The following is a 19,448-nucleotide window of genomic DNA, read 5'->3' on the forward strand; positions in this document are numbered from 1 at the left end:
ACGAAAAAAGGTTAAAAATTGACTATAAAGGGCAATTACTCCTAAAGGGGTCAACTGACCAATTTGGTCATGTTGACTTATTTGTAAATCTTACTTTGCTGAACATTATTGCTGTTTACAGTTTATCTCCATCTATAATAATATTCAAGATAATGACCAAAAACAGTAAAATTTCCTTAAAATTACCAATTCAGGGGCAGCAACCCAACAACGGGTTGTCTGATTCATCTGAAAATTTCATGGCAGATAGATCTTCACCTGATAAACAATTTTACTCCATGTCAGATTTGCTCTAAATGCTTTGGTTTTTGAGTTATAAGCCAAAAACTGCATTTTACCCCTATGTTCTATTTATAGCCATGGCGGCCATCTTGGTTGGTTGGCCGGGTAAAAAAACACAAATTTTAAACTAGATACATTAATGATGATTGTGGCCAAGTTTGGTTAAATTTGGCCCAGTAGTTTCAGAGGAGAAGATTTTTGTAAAAGTTAACGCCGGACGACGACAACGGACGACGACAGACGCCGGACGCAAAGTGATTAGAAAAGCTCACTTGGCCCTTCGGGCCAGGTGAGCTAAAAAGTTAATGAAATGATTTAAAAAAATTATATACAAAAAGTATTTGTAAATATGAAAATTATTTACATTCATTAAAAATCTCATAATTAAGAATGGCAACTTGATATTTATTTAATAAGTTGTATTAATATCATTTTAAACATATAGATATTAATATATACATGGTTTAAAAAATTAAAGTAATGATACAAAAAAAATGAATAAAATAAAATAATGTAGATAAATTTCATACATATTATATTTTATATACTGATATAATCTTAATTTATTATTTAAATTTATAAAAAAAAAATCAATTAATTCAATTAAAATATATGTCTTTATTTTCTTTTAATTATACTCCACTTACAGATGTTTTTTGTTTGTTTTAATTATGTTCCTTAGGTATGAAAAACCAACACTGTCAGAACAAATGCTGAATATATTTTTAATAAATATTTTTAAATAAGTTGTGTCGGATTCTTTTATAAAATCAGAGTATAATATATACTGAGTGCTAATGAAAACGCAACACTTGGTTTTTCCAAAATAAAATTTATATTAGAAATGATAATCTTTCAAAATAAATTGTTCTTGAAAATTAACAATTCTAACAAAAGATCGATATCAAACAAAAATGCTTTATTGTCATCTTTCAGACGCTATAGGTAAACGAAACATCCAATGTCGAATCATCAACTCACAGTCCTAACAAAACATGTTACAACCCCGTTGTGTTGTGCAGCGCAATCTCGACAACGCCGTGGAATTGATCATCCCGGACGTTTAATGTGATCTCGAGGAATATTGTTCCACTTGTCCCGCATATAAAACTCAAGCTGACTTTATGATATTGGTAGTGTTTTTCGTCGTCTAAACCATGTCCAATCTGATGCAAAATTTGCTCGATCGGACCAAAATCGGGCGAAACACATGACTTTTGGCCAAGATTGGTGCCAAATGTCAATGTAACCATACTGACGGGTTTGGGTACCATTGAATGATTTTTGGTTTACAGAATTCAATATTTACGCCTTACGTCCATTTAGATGTCACTGAGGAAAGACTTTGGTGCTCTTTAACAATTTCTGTGCAAATGGTGCTTTATTAAAATTGCTCCAAAGGATCTACCGTGACCACCATTGAACTCTCGTGACCTTTGTACACCTATCAGAGTCAATATCGAATATGTTTAAGACCAAACATATCGGTCTGGCTGAACGTTTCTTGCTTTTTGTACCCCGGGATGTCGCTTAACATTAAATGATCCATTTTGGTTGAATTTTTGGATGATTTGGATTATTGTAGATGCTACAACTTCAGTCTTCTCTTAATTGTATGCTTTGAAAGGCTTCATTGGATCATGCTCAAAACTGCATGTCGCTGGTTGTCAGAAAGTCCTGGCAATTACTCAGATGTTTATTGCAGTTTCATTACAATAAGGGCGGGAAAATTCATGACATTAGCCAAGCTTTAAAAGACAAAATCGTGAAAATGATGCGTATGTTGAAAAGCGGTGAACTCAGATTATGTCCGTTCAAAATAACCCTTACTTCGCATTTGTTCCAAAAATCACTCAACCATAAAGTTGTCGTCAATGGTCTTAAAAGTCATTTTAAACCAACTATACAAAGTTTTAATATAAATAAAATAAAATTATAAGATTTTTTTGAAAAACAAAAGTGTTGCGTTTTCATTGGCACTCAGTATATCTCTAATTAAAATCTCACACTTTTCATCATTTTTGTGACTGTCATTTAATGACAGGAAACACAAAAATTTGTATTGTAGTCATCAACTACTGGCACACTTCAAAGGTAAACATAGCAATACAAATCATGGTGTTGGGAGAAACCACACCAAGGTAATAAACAATTAAAGAGTTTTAGGGAGGAATTACTCCAAGTTTCTCCCAATTTCCTCCCAAGATTTGGAGAAAGTTGCTGGAGTTTCCTGGTGTGACACCAAGTTTTTACACAGTGAAGGGAGAATGAGATTACATCCTCTCTGTGTGTACTGTACGTTCATCAAGCGTCTTAGTGATCGTCTTTGTGCAGGATAAACTAGAAATAATTGTTGCTCTGTAGGTACTTACTGTTAATTCCCTAATGACAGCAGTGTTGATTGTCAATTTTGAGAATTCAATTTGCCGAATAATTTTCCAACCACTCGCTCAACATTGGAAGGGAAGTGACGACGCCCCTAACCGCACAAATGACGGTGATAAAAGCACGTATAATTGACGAGTATTATCCGGTGACGGATGAACTCGAAAGTGGTCTATTGCTCCCAGGTTCTGATTTTTTTCTTCCATTTCGATTAAGGGTAACCAGAGACATATAATACATAATGTATTAAATGTCTCTGGGGTAACGAACTTCCAATCATGGAGAATAGGCTATATAGCCTATAATTTTTTTGTGGTAACAAGTCAAACCTTTTTACTAATGACCTTTCCAGACATTTTGTTTACCAAAATTCCTGTCGCATTATAAGATGAGTTCAGGTGGAATTTATCAGCATAAAAATAACCCTGTATTCAATTTATTTCAATAAACCTTTCGAAATCAGTAACTTGAGTAATGATAAACTGCAAAAACGCACCTGACAACGACAACAGATGTCCGCATCTGATGCAATCATATCGACAATCTTTCCCTTTCCTTCATCGCCCCACTGAGTACCTAAAACAACAGTCACTGGATTTTTCGCTATCAGTCGTTGTTTCTTGTTAGGAATTAGTCCGTTCTGTTCCATATTTGCACAGTCTACTGTCCTTTTCATGTGGTACACATTACAACAGTTGTTGGCGGGAAGTCCTATTATGATATATCTTAAAACCAAAATTGATTTGGTATTTATAATGTAAAATGACGGACTAAAATTATTTTCGTCAGGATTATCATTGCATATATTTTCAAATGGCTTATCGTTGCTTATTTCATCCTGAGACTACTATATGTGTTATAGTAGTCTCAGTTTCATCTGGCCCATTAGAGCTTTCAAGATGCGGGGACAGATCTTCCTTAGTCTGTAAAGACCTAAGAATCGCACGATGCCCGTATAGGTCCCGGTTCCCAAGCTTGAATAGAGGATGTTTATATTCAACTAGAACACACCCGTGATATCGCGGGTCCGTGACTGAATTAAGGTATATAACTATGCGCAAGCCTTATTTTAGTATTAGTATTGTCATCTGACAAAGTCATGCCGATTATAAGATACACAGTTTTTCTCTGCTTTCAAATCTTTCTGTTTGAACCCGTCGAACTGGAACTTATCAATTATTGGTAATATTAATTATTTGGAAAACAAACGGTCCTGGAATGAAGTATTTTTTAATCAACAACATTGTCCTATATTAGTTATAAATAAAGATGAATTCTTTGATTCGCTGTTTTACGTCATGTATGCCCACTAACAAATTGAAAACTGTTCCTCATTTGAAAGTCTTACTGATTTAAATACTACAATAGGTAGCTATTTGACAATTTAGTAGTGTCAACCCTGTGATTATGACCCGTGTATATAGCATATTAACCCTGAATACACCGTTTGGTGGTGCGCCTTTCAGATGCGGAACGTACAGATAAAGTAATAGGTAACAGGTGAATATACTATTGGTATCGGTATCGGTATCGGACTCGACCGGAACTTCTTAATTATTGGCAATATTAATTACGTTGAAAACAAAAGGGCCTGGAGTGGTGTAATTTTCAATCTACACCTTTGTACTATATTAGTGATATATAAAGTTGAATTCTTTGATTCGTCGTTTTTACGTGATGACGGCTGAAAAATTGGACTTCGTAATTTTAGTATTATAGATTAGAGACATATAATTTAGCAAATTTACCTGACGATATCGGGATATAGGTATTTAGTCGGATCTTAATACGTAATTGTGATTTGTTTAAATCTGGTTTTGATAAAAATAAACGAAGAAATGTCGAAATGTTCAGTACTTAATTAAATCAGTATTTCGGTAAGAAGGTGCAAGTGTAAAGCAAAATTATATCCAGGTGAAATTTGATCCGGAGGAAAAAATGTCACAGTAGTTGTTGTTATTTTTTTATTCGGAGGAAAATATTTCCCTGGGATATTTTTTCCTTTGCCGTGAAATTTTATATTAACTTATTGAATAGTTATTAGAAAAAACTTATCCTTTAAAAATACTATGAAATAATAATAGTGTATTTGAATTAAAGCGAAATAGTTAAAAAAAAAATGTATTATAATGGGAAATAATTTACCAAATTAGCATTGAAGAAAATTACTGACATATTCAAGTCAATATCATCCTTTTAAAAAGAAAATTATCATGAAACAGGGAAGAAAACCAGAAGTAATTTCAAAGATCGTAATTGTGAAAATAATATCATGATTAAATAAGGTTAGTGAAATACCTGTAAAAGTGAGTTGTTTTCAGATCTCAGTACAAATATAAATTTAAAAGTAAGGTAGAAATATAGTTGCTTTACTACTGTTAATGATATTTTTAATTTTTATAAATAGTTTTGTCTGGGGACAGAGATGTAGTTGTTGATTATATGGAAATCAGATAAATCATAGCATAACAATACACTGGAACAAAAGCATGTTTAACAGCTGGATAGTATTTACCTGTGAAATGTTATCTGTCTTATTAAATCAAGTTGTAAGTCATCTTTTTATATAAATGAATATATAAAAAATAAGATTCAAGAAAAAATTCACTATGAAATAGATTCATAAGACATAAGACATAAGTACTATATATACCATGGTTTTTACGAGTTAACATATTTAAACAAACGAATCATCCAAAGGATGAGTTTGTTTAAATATGTTAATGAGTAAGACACATGGTATATAAAATTTGTAATATAAATAAAATGATTGACAGCTTCAAGACCTTCAACTTATATTGGAAATTGATCACGTTACAGTTTTATCCAATGAAATGGAAGCTCGCGCAAGTCTCTTTTGCGCCTCGTGTATGATCTTTTGTGTATTTCATGTAATAGAATCCCTGAATTTGCAAAAAGGAAAGGAAATGTCAGATTTTTCCGATTTTTATTTAGTTTTGCGCCCCGTGTATGGTTGTTTGCGCAAGTAACTTCATAATGTCACCAGACTGAGGTAAACAAAAATATCGGATTCCAGCGTCGGATAAGGATTAAATAATTATTCTAATGGCGGTAAGAATTGTTTTTTTTTTTTTCAAGTATCATACAAATTAATTATGTTTTACAGAATTTTCATCTCATTGAGAAATGCATATTTGTACATTTCTAGTTTTCGTACAAATGCTTTCTTCCGTTATTTTATTAATTCGATTATTAGATTATTAATTTTATTAAAACACAATTTTAATGATAAAACACTGTATTTAAACAGTAGCGGATCCAGGGATCGTAGCTAGTGTACGTTCCCCTAATTGATCGCAAAAAAATCATGTTTTTTCACAGATATTTATTCCTTTTTCTATAGGTACCCCCTTTTTTAAATCGAAATTTAATTGGATCTTCGCAAAGGAAATGATAGTTTCACATTTCATTTTTTTTTCACAACTTAAAGAAGAAACATTTAGTAATTGTTTCCAAAATTAGGGGAATTCGTAACAATCCTATATAGTTTGAAAAAGGTTTCTTAAGATTTGGGTACACATTATTTATTGCTTTTTGTTATGAAATGAAAACAAATGAAGATCTTGACCTTTTAGTACGTTTAACAGTTTTCTAAATATTTAAGAGGCGGATACATTTAAAACTGAAAAGGTGGAGCTTCAGCCATGGAATAACATGAACATGAATATGTTATACCATGGCTGAAGCTCCGCCTTTTTTCCTTTGAATTTTAGTTGAGTTGCATATTTAATTAGCAAAGTATGGTACAACATTAATTTGCATATAATATACCATGGTTTTCCCTCACCACACTTTTTAAGCAAATTATTTCATAAAAACATCAAAGGAAAAAATCTAATTTATGTTACAAGACATTTTATTTCACTAAAGCCCCCACATGGAGTATGTTAGTACAACATTTTTTAACAAACTATAAAAGTATGAACATATTTACATATTTACATTCAGAAATATATTATATATATATATTCCCCATAATTACCTCCCTTTGATAAATTATGCAAATTTGTTCTACCTTTGTGAAACATTTTATAATTATAGTCAGGTATATATTGATTGTGAGTAACTTACACAGTAGTTAATGGGAATATATTTCACACTGTTCTGTGAAATATAGTACGGCTAATATATACCGGTACATACTATCCGCATAGCATAGCACGGATAGATTTTCACTCCTCTGGAAAAAATCAACCTGTGAAATACCATGCCTGGAAAAAAAATACCGGGACAAATTATCCTCAGGATGAAATATCTCTGAGGAAGAAATAAACCGTTACACAAGCATACGATTTTTATTGCGTCTTACACTTTGAGAGGCGAATAATCTTTAACTACTTTGTTCAAATATTGTGTAAAAACGTTAATTATGTGCATTGAAAGTCAAGTGGCTCGAGCATTTTTCTGACGAAGTTTTAAAAAATTGCAAAGAAATATTTTTACAGTGGTTTAGCTTTCATTATCTTTCATTAGTCTTCACTTTATATAGATTAACAACTTTTGGTTATATTTATAATTTAGAATCACCATTGAAGGTGGATCACGATTGCACAGCTAATTAATTATATTGATGTGCCATTTGAATGCAAGAGTGACATTCTGTTGTAGTATATGTCAATTCGAAAAAGTTATGCGAGTATTTTCTCCCTTTAAGAGGTTCATTATTTTATAATTAAGTTTAGGTTTCTGATATAATTTTGAATAATTACAAAATGCATCAATTCAATATATTTCAGTTTTTGTTATTGGTGTATCAAAACATTGATGTACGAATATGATTTTAAAATTTTGAAACGTTTAAAATGATTACACACCAATATAAAGAACCGTTTATCATTTTTGAGAAAGACTAGGAATGACTAACGTCTTTACTCATCAATCATTACATCCAGTCACGTCTCAGTCATTACAGCTGAACGGACGTGCTGGGCCAGCTCTCCTTTACCCGCTGTCTTCGATGAGGGTTTACAGTTAGATATCAACGACTTACTACTTGAAGATGACAGAAACCAATCCATGCCGTACAGATAGACGTAGTAGTTGGCGTACCCGCGTTAACATGCACTCCAAACCCATTGTATCATGGGGAGTGTTATGCCGATTAACGTTAGTCCGAGAGCTGTATCCTAGGCTGTTGGGTGATACGACCTTCATTTCACTGCCTCACGGCTTTGGTCCTGATAATGCTTCCTGTCATCTTTTGAACTACGTCCGAGATCATCTACCAGTACTCCATCATCGAGGTTAGCGGGCTGCCAAGCTGACCAAACTGGCCCTGAAAGCAGCCGTTGTGAAGAAGTAAAATCCAAAATAGTCAACAAACCAAAAACAACTCACCAAAACCAAGATGGCGGCCTCAATATTGCGACCTCCACTACTTGTTCCTGACCCACGGCATCAAAATATGATAAAGCTCACCAAACGTCTTCGGGCACCGAGCCGACCGTGCGAGGGCTGAAAAGCCAGTCAAGGTCGTTAAACACTTACATATACGTCTTTACTTACATTTCCTGGATGATAGATTGATCAGGAAATAAACCAGAGTTCTCTAATGATAATCACACAGAGGGACTAGCAAGCAATATTTAATTGTAGCTTATTGAACGTTAAAACAAATTTCAACTATAAACGAATATTACCTTATTCAAATATAAGGACTTTGTTAGCTAAATCTACAATTTTTATTAGATATTACGATTTTTTATTACAACAGATTAATATGCTATATTATTACATTAGATGTATGTTTCATTATAATACGTTATTCTGATTGGCTAACTAGCAATCTCGTGGTATTCCTTAAGTCAATTGCATTACACAATGCAACTTTTCACTCATGATGACACGAGGTCCCACAATAAAGTGCACAGGTAAATGAAATAAAAACTTAATAAAAGGCGTGTTTTCATGATCCTATAGATAAAAATGTAATTATAAGTATTGAATGCTTTTTTGTAACTTTATAGGGTTGTAAAAGCTTTGACCGTGCGCACATTTTTCAGTATGAAGCGCTTCCGCGCTTCATACAAAATGTACTTTGGTCAACGCTTTTACACCCCAATAAATTTACAAAAAAGAGCATTCAATTCTTAAATGATACTATAGGCCTATGTCTCTGATTCTATTCTATAATTCTATAAGACATAGATTAATATAAGTAAATACAATTTTTAAGAAATATGAAAAATTTAAAAATGTTTTGTATTATTAAGTTACTGGTATGATTGCCAATGAGACAAATCTCCAGAAGAGCCCCAAATGACACAGAAATCCAAAACTACTCCTTTGAAGATTTGAAGGAGTCTACTGAAGTTCAATTTACAATGTTATTCGGTAGTTTGTTCCAGTCGATAATAGTTCTTTGAAAGTAGGATTCTTTTCTGTACTGTGTTTTGCCGGATAGAATTTGGAAGCTGTTCGAATTAGAATGTCTTGTTTGTCTTTTTTGTGGAATTAATTTACAAGTTATTTTTAGGTATTGCAACCTTTTCGTGTTCAATTTTATAAAGCATTACCAATCTGCCATTTAGTCTTTTCTTCTGTCAGAGAGACTGTGCCATTTAAGGTATTGTAACATGTTGTTACCAACACTTGACTGTGTTTCTGTTTTGTTGGTAACAAAACGCACAGCCATCCTTTGAACTTGTTCAATGCCATCTATGTTATTGTAAGTATGAATCCCAAACAGAGCAAGCATACTGTAGTGATACTAGGGACTTATATGCTTGCTCTTTAATGGGCGTTGAGCTTATGTTCAGGTTCCTCCTTTGAAAGCCTAGTGTGATATTAGGAAAATCTATTAGCTTTCTTGCATTTGTTGTATATGTGCACATCCCATTTAAGGTTGGAACTGAGGGTGGCCCCCATGGCCAGATATTTTGCTGTTGTTACATATTATAATGAATGATTATGTAATGTGTAGTTAAATGTGATTGTTTTTTTTTTTTATTTCTGATGACTGAAATTACATAACACTTAACTGGGTGGAATGCCATTTTCCACGTTGTTTCCCACGATGCCCGTTTGTCAAGATCTTTTTGTAATGTGGATGCATCAGACTTTGATTTTATTGCCAAATAAACTATTGTGTCGTCCGCAAATACACGTACTGTAGGTGTTCGACTAGTTGGAATGTCGTTAATATAATACAGGAAGAGACTTGGTCCAAGAACTGACCCCTGTGGAACCTCTGACTCAACTACAATATACTCAGATGTCCCCCTCTAAAACTACTGTCTGTTTACGATTGCTGAAACAATTGGCGTCCAGTAGTTTAACTTCCCCTGTAGGCCTATCGGGTATTTAAAAAAAAGATTGAGGAACACTCTTTTTGTATATCCAAAATAGGCCTATCGGTTATTTAAAAAAATGATTGAGGAACACTCTTTGTATATCCAAGAAAAATACTCATGGGGAAATTCACTGTGGATTGTAACCTCCGGTTGTCTTAGGCAATAGATGGCACTTTTGGGTTTTATATATACATATATTAAAAAACAAGAAGTGGTTAGAGTGCTAAGGAGAGGATAAGTCGCAATGTATAAAAGAGTTAACAATTAAGGTTAAAGAACAACTTCAACACGGAGACTTAGTTGATGCACACCGAAATCTAACTGTATAATCAATAAAAAAATCAAAGAGTTTATTGCTCTGAGGTAGAAAAGATGTATAATGGTAACTTGAACTTAAAAGCAGCCCCCAACGAATAAGCTTGCTCTGTCCAATTATTGTTGTCTACGTATTTTTTTCTTTTCAATGTAAACTTCGATATACCAGAGACATTATAGCACGTGTATCATATGTCTCTGGATACACTAAACATGAAAATCTGGAAATACTGTTGATTCAAATTGAATTTCTATAACTGAATCAAGTACATTCCTATACATTCGTCAACTTGATCGTGCGATTGTTTTAGAGTACATACACTCTAACTCTCTTTCAGCTTGTAATACTATTAAAAGATTTGACTTTTCTACACTATATACACAAATACTCCACATTCCAAACTAAAAGACAAATTAAAAGAGATGGTATTGCTTTGTTTCATAAAAAGAGAATGGCCAACGTAGATACAAGTATCTTGTCGTAAGGAGGGATACATCCTACTTTGTAAAGGATCACTCTGATTCAAACAAAAAATTCTCTGAAACTGACATTATCTAGATGCTTGATTTCTTGATCGACAACATATTTGTTACGTTCGGAGGACTATTTTTCAACAGACTGTCGGCATTCCAATGGGAACAAATTGTGCCCCTCTTCTAATCAACTTGTTTCTTTATTATTCTGAGGCTGATTTCATACAGGAACTTCTTAGGAAGAAAGATAAGAAGTTAGCAATATCCTTTAACTCCACTTTCCGCTTTATTGATGATGTTCTTTCACTAAATAATTCCAAATTTGGTGACTATGTTGAACGCATCTATCCCATCGAACTAGAGATAAAGGATACTACAGATACAGTTAAGTCGGCCCTTTGTCTTGACTTACATCTCGAAATTGACAATGAGGTTCGGTTGAAAACAAACTTTACGACAAAAGAGATGATTTCAGCTTTCCATTTGTGAACTTTCCGTTTCTAAGTAGCAACATTCCAGCAGCATTTGCATACGGGGTATATATATATCTCCCAATTGATACGATATTCCCGTGCTTGCATTTCCTATCATGATTTTCTTGATAGAGGGTTGCTGCTCACAAGGAAGCTATTAAACCAAGAGTTCCAAATGGTGAGGTTGAAATCATCCCTTCGTAAATTTTACGGACGCCACCAAGAGTTGGTTGACCGTTATGGAATAACCGTTTCACAAATGATATCGGATATGTTTCTTGCGTCGTAGCTGCAATCCCCTTCCCTTTCATGAATGTGACCTATCGAATTAGACTATTTACCGGATTTGTTATCACACAAGCAACACGACGGGTGCCATATGTGGAGCAGGATCTGCTTTCCCTTCCGGAACACTTGAGATCACCCCTAGTTTTTTGTGGGGTACGTGTTGCTTATTCTTTAGTTTTCTATGTTGTGTCATGTGTACTATTGTTTGTCTGTTCGTCTTTTTCATTTTTAGCCATGGCGTTGTCAGTTTATTTTCGATTTATGAGTTTGACTGTCCCTGGTATTTTTCGTCCCTCTTTTACAGTAATAAATTAGGAAACCCCGCCCACCCGAGGCTTTGAATGTGTATATTTCTTCTGTATATAAAGCTGTGGTCACCCATTACCGGATAGCTCGAACCAGGAACATATATATAAATATACTGTTCCCAGCTCGAACAGACGCCGAACGGATAAAAAAAAGGTTTTCCGTTGACAAAATTTTTATCCTTTAGGAGTCCGTTGGTGTACTGACCAAATAAAACGGACATGTAACAAACAGTCTATGGAAGGTGCGATACGATAAAAACTTTTCTTATATCAATGAGCGATATTGTCTTATATCAACGTGTTGCATTGTGGGAAATCTCAGACGAATGTTTACATTTTTATGAAGGAACGAAGATTTCTCGGTATAAAGTTGTGATTCTTTTCTTAAAACAGGCTGACATTTAACAAGACATACGTCTGCTGTATAATTTCCATGAATTATTCTAAATTAAACCAAGCAAGGTGTATTTAAACGAGAAAATTGAATTGTTGTATAAATGAGATATAAATGCACGATTTATCATTTGTAGATGTACAAATTCAATTAATTTCATGTAGCAAATTATGTGGAATGCAATTGAGATGAATTCAATTGTTGGATAAGCCAAAATCGCCTATAAGTCAAAGATACTGCTATATTATACAAATATAGCCTTTGTATGAGGTCGATACAAGGATTTATCATATATTTACTACAAAATACAGCTATTTTGTATATCTAATAAAGGTTCGTTTTTCCAGTCTGTATCACCTACCCTTTATCGCATACCCCGTATCGCATAGCTAAACCCGTATCGCATACCCTGTATCGCATGGTAAAACCCGTATCGCATCCCTTTTTTTTTTTTTTTTTTTTTACAGAAAGTCAGTTTTTTGGTTTTTTGGCTTAAATTTTTTTTCCTAAAAATAGGTCAATTTTTTGAATGACGTCATTGTATGGTATGTAACGTCACGAACGTCAAGTTTTAATATTGTATATGACGTCACGATCATCAAGTTTTTACAACATATTTTTTGGCACACTAAATGCAACTATAAAAAATACAAAACACTCAAATAAATACAATAATAAACAAAATATTTTCAAAACAACTGATTGTAAGGTAACCCAGGTGCTTCGTATAAATAATTGAGCAGTTATTTTAAGGCTTTGAAACAAGACAAAAGCAGAATTGAAGGTAACCCAGTGCTATGGATCAGAAAACAGTTCTGTTGAAATATATGATAAAGCGTATAATACATGGCATAATCCGTATCACATGCCGTATCACCCTCGACCAATATCATCCCTCGGGCCTAAGGGCCCTCGGGCTGATATTGATGTCTCGGGATGATACGACATATGATACGGATTTTGCCATGTATTATTCTCTATATATTGACCTGAAAGAAGTATATTGACTGAGGTTGATATATCCTGTATTGACCTCATACAAAGCCTATATTTGTTATAATATTAATTTCCGACCATATTTGTATCGAAATCGTCATTTAGGTTTGTTGTAATTTTATAGATATTGCATTATCTCCTTGACAATAACAACATATCAGTTGTTATTTCATTTACTTTTTTTTTCTTTTTTACATCTTATGTATTTGAAGATGTTTTTCGTCAAATAATCGATCACAGAATCAGGTGTTTCAAAACGTTTTAAAAACAGTATCCTGAAATTCATTTCATGCCGTCACAAAATATATCGGTTTTTAGATATTCTAAAAATAACCGTGCGATATGCTTTTTGCCGGTCAATATGCTTTTTGCTATCCGCCGTTTAACATGTGACTATCCCTAAACGAATCAAATTTGTTAAAATATCTATAATACTAAAATTACGAGGTCCAATTTGTCAGCCGTCATCACGTAAAAACCACGAATCAAAGAATTCGACTTTATATATAGCTAATATAGTACAAAGGTGTAGATTAAAAATTACACAACTCCAGGCCCTTTTGTTTTCCACGTAATTAATATTGCCAATTATTAAGAAGTTCCGGATCGAGTCCGATACCGATACCAATAGTATATTCATCTGTTACCGATTACCTTATTTGTACGTTCCGCATCTGCCAGGCGCACCACCAAACGGTGTATTCAGGATTAATATGCTATATACACGGGTCGTATCCACAGGGTTGAAACTACTAAATTGTCAAATTTTAATCAGTTTAGACTTTCTAAGATAACAATACGCCTAAAATCTGGACTAAAATTAAGGCGTATAGGTACAGTTTTCAATTTGTTAGCCGGCATGACGTAAATAAACTTTATTTAGATCTAATATATGACAATGCTGTTGATTAAAAAATACTCCATTCCAGGACCTTTTGTTTTTCAAATAATTAATATTACCAATAATTGATAAGTTCCAGTTCGACGGGTTCAAACAGAAAGATTTGAAAGCAGAGAAAACTGTGTATCGTATAATCGGCATAACTTTATCAGATAAAAATACTTATACTAAAATAAGGCTTGCGCATAGTTATATACTTTAATTCAGTCACGGACCCGCGATATACCGGCGGGTGTGTTCTAGTATGAATTAATAATATTTTAAAATATCAATGCGATGTTTGTCTTATATCATAGCGATATTTTTTTAATATAAAAAATTTATGAATGCGATACTTTTCTAATATAACTGCTATAGTTTTCTAATATAAAATTAATACGATGACACGTCACAATGCATGTCAAAAGAACCGCAAACATAAATCACAAACTTAGTTCATGACCAATATCACTAAAATTTCGTATCTGCAAAAAAATTTACGCTTACACGATCTTATCATTTTAAAAATGTTGCTTGACCCTATTGATATTTGAAAGCTTTAACAACCTGTTCAGTCTCTTGTTTTCAATCACATGGTTTAACCGACTAATTCTGTCTGAAGTGATGATGCAATGGTGGAATTTAAATGCGGTTGTAAATAGACTACCAACCTATTAGATTCTAATATAGGTCCAGTGGCCGATCAATGCATTTGAATTGGAGCATATGGTTTGACCCCACCCCCTTATCCTAGGTTTGGAAACCCCTTTTGACGGCTGGATCTGCCCTTGAGGTCACACTGCTATAGCCTATCCACATGGGTAATATCGAAACAGACAACAACTAGATATGTCAAAGCAACACGAATTGTCCCGTCTTAAAATGTTAAAAAATCTGTAATTTAAATAACAAATGTGGACACAAACATAATGGTAGTCTCACATGTCAAAAATCAGCTCAAAATCTAGAGGCGTATAGAAAAAGAGTCAGTATAACTGTGATTTTCAACAATTTTCGAAGTTGTTAACCCTTAATTTGGCCAAAATTAGCGGAGCAAAACAATTTCAAATTTCATCTGCAAATCATCATAGTTAGCTCACATACAAAAAAATCAGTCCAATATCTGAAAGCATTTAGAAAAAAAGTCTTTATAACTGAGATTTTCAACAATTTATCAAAGTCCATAGCCCGTAATTTTGGCAAAACTTAAACTTTATATCTCCAATATCTGAAGGCGTTTAAAAAAAAAATCCGGATAATGGTTTGTTACGGAATGACGGAATTTCAAAATAACGGAATTTCAGAATGACGGAATTTCGAAATTACGGATTTTCGGATTTTCGGAATTACGGAATTTCGATCAAGGGTACAGCTATATGGCACCGACAACTTTGTTGCGGACCATACATATCATTACTTATAAAAAAAAAATCAAATAGTCCAATCCAATACAGCTCCAAATAACAATAAATATTCAAATAGTAAAATAAATATTCCAAACAAATTAAAATGTACAAATGCTGATGTCCCGAACTTTGAAGATACCAACTGAGTAGTCTCAGACTATAAGCTGAACAACTTCAGATACAACGAAAATCAAAAATCTTGTCAAACAGAAAATGTATTTATTATTTACATAGAAAAAATATTGATTTTTTATATCAAAGACTTTCCCCGTTGGTTAATCGATATCACTATGAACATAATCAGCTCGCCGTCTGGACGTTCTTTTACATCACGATGACCGTGAGGGCATTCCGTTGATTTGTTACCACAGAGATTTGACTTGCGTTTTTGACTAGTAATCGATCGTATAAACTTAACTTAACAAAAGATTCAGCACCCAAATGACGTTTTGAAGGACAGGAAAGCAATTATTTATAAGGGGTTTATCTGATATAAGATTTATAGATATATTAAGAAGATGGTGCATGCGTTCGAATGAGAGAACTTTCCATCATAGTAATAGTTTGTTTTAAGTAAACAATTATAGATCAAAGTAGGGCCTTAAACACGGAGCCTTGATTCTCAGCGAACACCACGCTATATAGGAACCAAAAAATGACTAGTGCTAAACCACTCAAACAGGAAAACCAACAGTCTAATTTGTATAAAAAAAGGAGATTCAAAAATGCACAGGCCAAATTTTGTCGAATCAATCTGAACGAGGACAGTATGATTCATCTTTGTCAAAAGTTAGTTTCATTGTTTTCAATGAAGAAAGTCTTCCATGCATGCGTTGCGAGCATATCTGATATATATTATTTCGGTGCGTTCATTATAAATTTGCTAAATGTTATATACATGTGAACAATAATTTTGATACTTAGCTATTTATTTACGACATTGTTTATTAAACCCAATCGGTACTGGCATTTTCTAGTATTAGAAAATGATGGATTGAACCTGATTATATTGCGCTAAACCTGTCACGTGTATGACAGTATCATCAAATTCTGTCATATTTACAACGATGCATGAACAAAGCAGACATAGTAGGTAAAATTGTTAAAATATGGATACAGCAGTCAAATATAAATACTAATTATTACTAATATCGATATAACAAAAACACCGCTATGATATTTTAAAAGTATCGCATTGATATTTTAAAAGTATTTATGTATATAAGAAAAACACAGCACTTCAAATTTCCCACGGACATAAACTTTAGCTTCTAACTAACTTCTGAATGTATATGTAGACTCAATTGTTGTTTATATTTGAACAATAAGTTTTAAGGTTAGTATTTTCTTAATTTTTCGTTGCCGAAAACAACATTTTCCGCAAGGAATGTCTGCATATTTACAATTGATATTAGACAATATCGCTCATTGATATAAGAAAAGTTTTTATCGTATCGCACCTTCCATAGACTGACAAATGTCTAACGGACACATGAAGGATATGAAACGTATGAGAAACGGAAAGGAACTGGTCTGAACATATGGCCACCGAAAGCTCTTTTTATGAGAGCCCAGGTGGTCGTGTGGTCTAGCGGGACGGCTGCAGTGACAACCCTACAACAGATGTATCCATCGGATCGCCATCAATGATGGTGATACATGGCTGTGTACATAATGTATATACAACTCGTCTAAACAACATCTGTTGTAGGGTTGTCACTGACTCAAACGTACTTATGAATATAATTATTTTCTGTGATTGTATCTTACATTAATTTGTAGGATCCTTTACTATAGATAATTTAGCTGATCTGTAACAATAACATCTTCATGCCTTATATATCATGTACTGTAGTACGCCGCTATATTAAAACTGACGTGGAAAGGTAACATATGGCCACCGAAAGCTCTTTTTATAAGAGCCCAGGTGGTCGTGTGGTCTAGCGGGACGGCTGCAGTGCAGGCGATTTGGTGTCACGATATCACAGTAGCATGGGTTCGAATCCCGGCGAGGGAAGAACCAAAAATTTGCGAAAGCAAATTTACAGATCTTACATTGTTGGGTTGATGTTTAGACGAGTTGTATATACATTATGTACATAGCCATGTATCACCATCATTGATGGCGATCCGATGGATACATCTGTTTTAGGGTTGTCACTGACTCAGACGTACTGATATATATATATATATATATATATCTACTAACCCTTTCGAATAAACAAAGAATGGTACACAAAGAAGCTTTAAATAAAATACATTTCAAACAAAGATAAGGAAAAACCAAAGAAAGTGGTAATTATTTAACAATTTTGCATTAGTGTTAATGCTAATCTTACAGTGCAAGATGCATACAGTAAGCACACTTAAATTCAAATAAATTTAAATGAATGGATCCGCCACTTCCCCTCATGCAGTCGAACAAGATGGACTGTTTTTAATAACCTATCAATTAAATGTTATCCTTTTCTACTTATGTTACTTTAAAAGAAGTAACCAAAATCAATATATGCGTAATCTGTCCATATGTAAGTGTCATATATTACCAAACACAATGATAGTCAAAGTTTCAACAGGACATTCACGAAACTTAGGCAGCAATCATTTCATTTCATTTTCAGGGGGGGGGGGGGGGGAGGCTATGGGTTTTTTTTAAGTTTGTTTCTAATTGTTCTGCCACTATATGTAATGCTAAAATTGAAATGAAAATATTGCCGAAGAAAAAAAATCCATAGCCCCCCCCCCCCCTTTCCGAAAATCAAATGTTTGCTGTCTTAGGCATGTTCGGATAACTTTTATTCTTTAATAGTTAGTTTAAATAATTGTATATACAATTATTTACATAAATCTCTATGAAACCAGTTTTTGACAACTATCATTATAAAAGTTTAAATCGCCGTTCAAAAAGTGTTTTCTTTTTAATTATTTTAAGTCATTTACCTTTCACTAAATAAATATCTGTTCACGTTGCAATGATCACAAATAAACCAAATATTTGGATTTTTTTCGTGAATTATTTGTCGTTACTTATTGTAAAAAGTTATATGTGTTCCTGTTTTCTCCTATTTTTCGCACATATACTGTCAGTCGAAATAGAAAGTACAATGATGTATTTTTAGTTTATTCTATTTTTAGATCATGTTATTACTACGCATATGGGCACCATTGCCACGATTACCTGAGGGCACCGATTACCTCAGGGCATACAGCAGCGGACCTAACTGCCATCTGCTGTCGAAATTGCATCCAATAGCCTGTATAGGGAAAACGGTAGTATTTATTCTGCCATAGGCGACAATACTAACATTTTCTAAATTTACCAGTTTTTATAATAAAAACCTGGACAAAACAGTTATGTGTGGTGTTACAACTTTATTATTGTATTCTAAAAATTAAAGCCAAATAGTATCATGACCAATTTCCAACGGAGCTAGTTTATGTTATCCATGCCCACCGTCATTTTGCACCAAATTTTTGAAATTTTGTAAGCCTTTTCGAATAATTCTCTAGAAAATATTTCAATAGGTTTTAAAATTTATTTTATAAATTTACACACTGCAGTTATTCATAGATAAATAAAAAAATATATTGTACCCTACATCCAATCACAGCGCTCCTAATTTGACTTCCTTCACCTGTCGGTTACACAAAAGGCCAACCTAATGCTGGGAAAATTAAATACTACCGTTTTCCCTATAGACTGTATAAAGCGGACACATAACGGAAGCGTACCGGATAAAACGGATGAATAAAATTTAGCAGAAATTTAAACACGGCAATAATGATAAATTTGAATACAATATACTTTACAACGAGAATTTTTTTTTTCGTGTGACTGGTTTTAATGAATTCTTAAATATGCCGCCAAGTGTGGTAAAGGAATAGGAAAAAATGTCAGAAAAAAAGCCTGACCATTCAGAAAATGAGTCAAAAA

The 19,448-nt window shown here is 33.4% G+C and overlaps 1 protein-coding gene across 1 annotated transcript in view; it reads right to left on the bottom strand.

Annotated features, from left to right (window-relative positions):
* LOC134710327 (adenylosuccinate synthetase isozyme 1 C-like) overlaps positions 1-3,403 on the bottom strand; it is a 98,843-nt gene extending 95,440 nt beyond the window's left edge. Inside the window, exon 1 of the mRNA XM_063570653.1 lies at positions 3,164-3,403. Within this exon, the coding sequence (XP_063426723.1) occupies positions 3,164-3,343 (180 nt within the window). The 5' untranslated portion in view covers positions 3,344-3,403. The remainder of the gene's footprint in view (positions 1-3,163) is intronic.
* Between the last annotated feature and the right edge of the window lie 16,045 nt (positions 3,404-19,448).

Source organism: Mytilus trossulus, chromosome 3 (assembly GCF_036588685.1).
Source record: "Mytilus trossulus isolate FHL-02 chromosome 3, PNRI_Mtr1.1.1.hap1, whole genome shotgun sequence".
NCBI lineage: Eukaryota > Metazoa > Mollusca > Bivalvia > Mytilida > Mytilidae > Mytilus > Mytilus trossulus.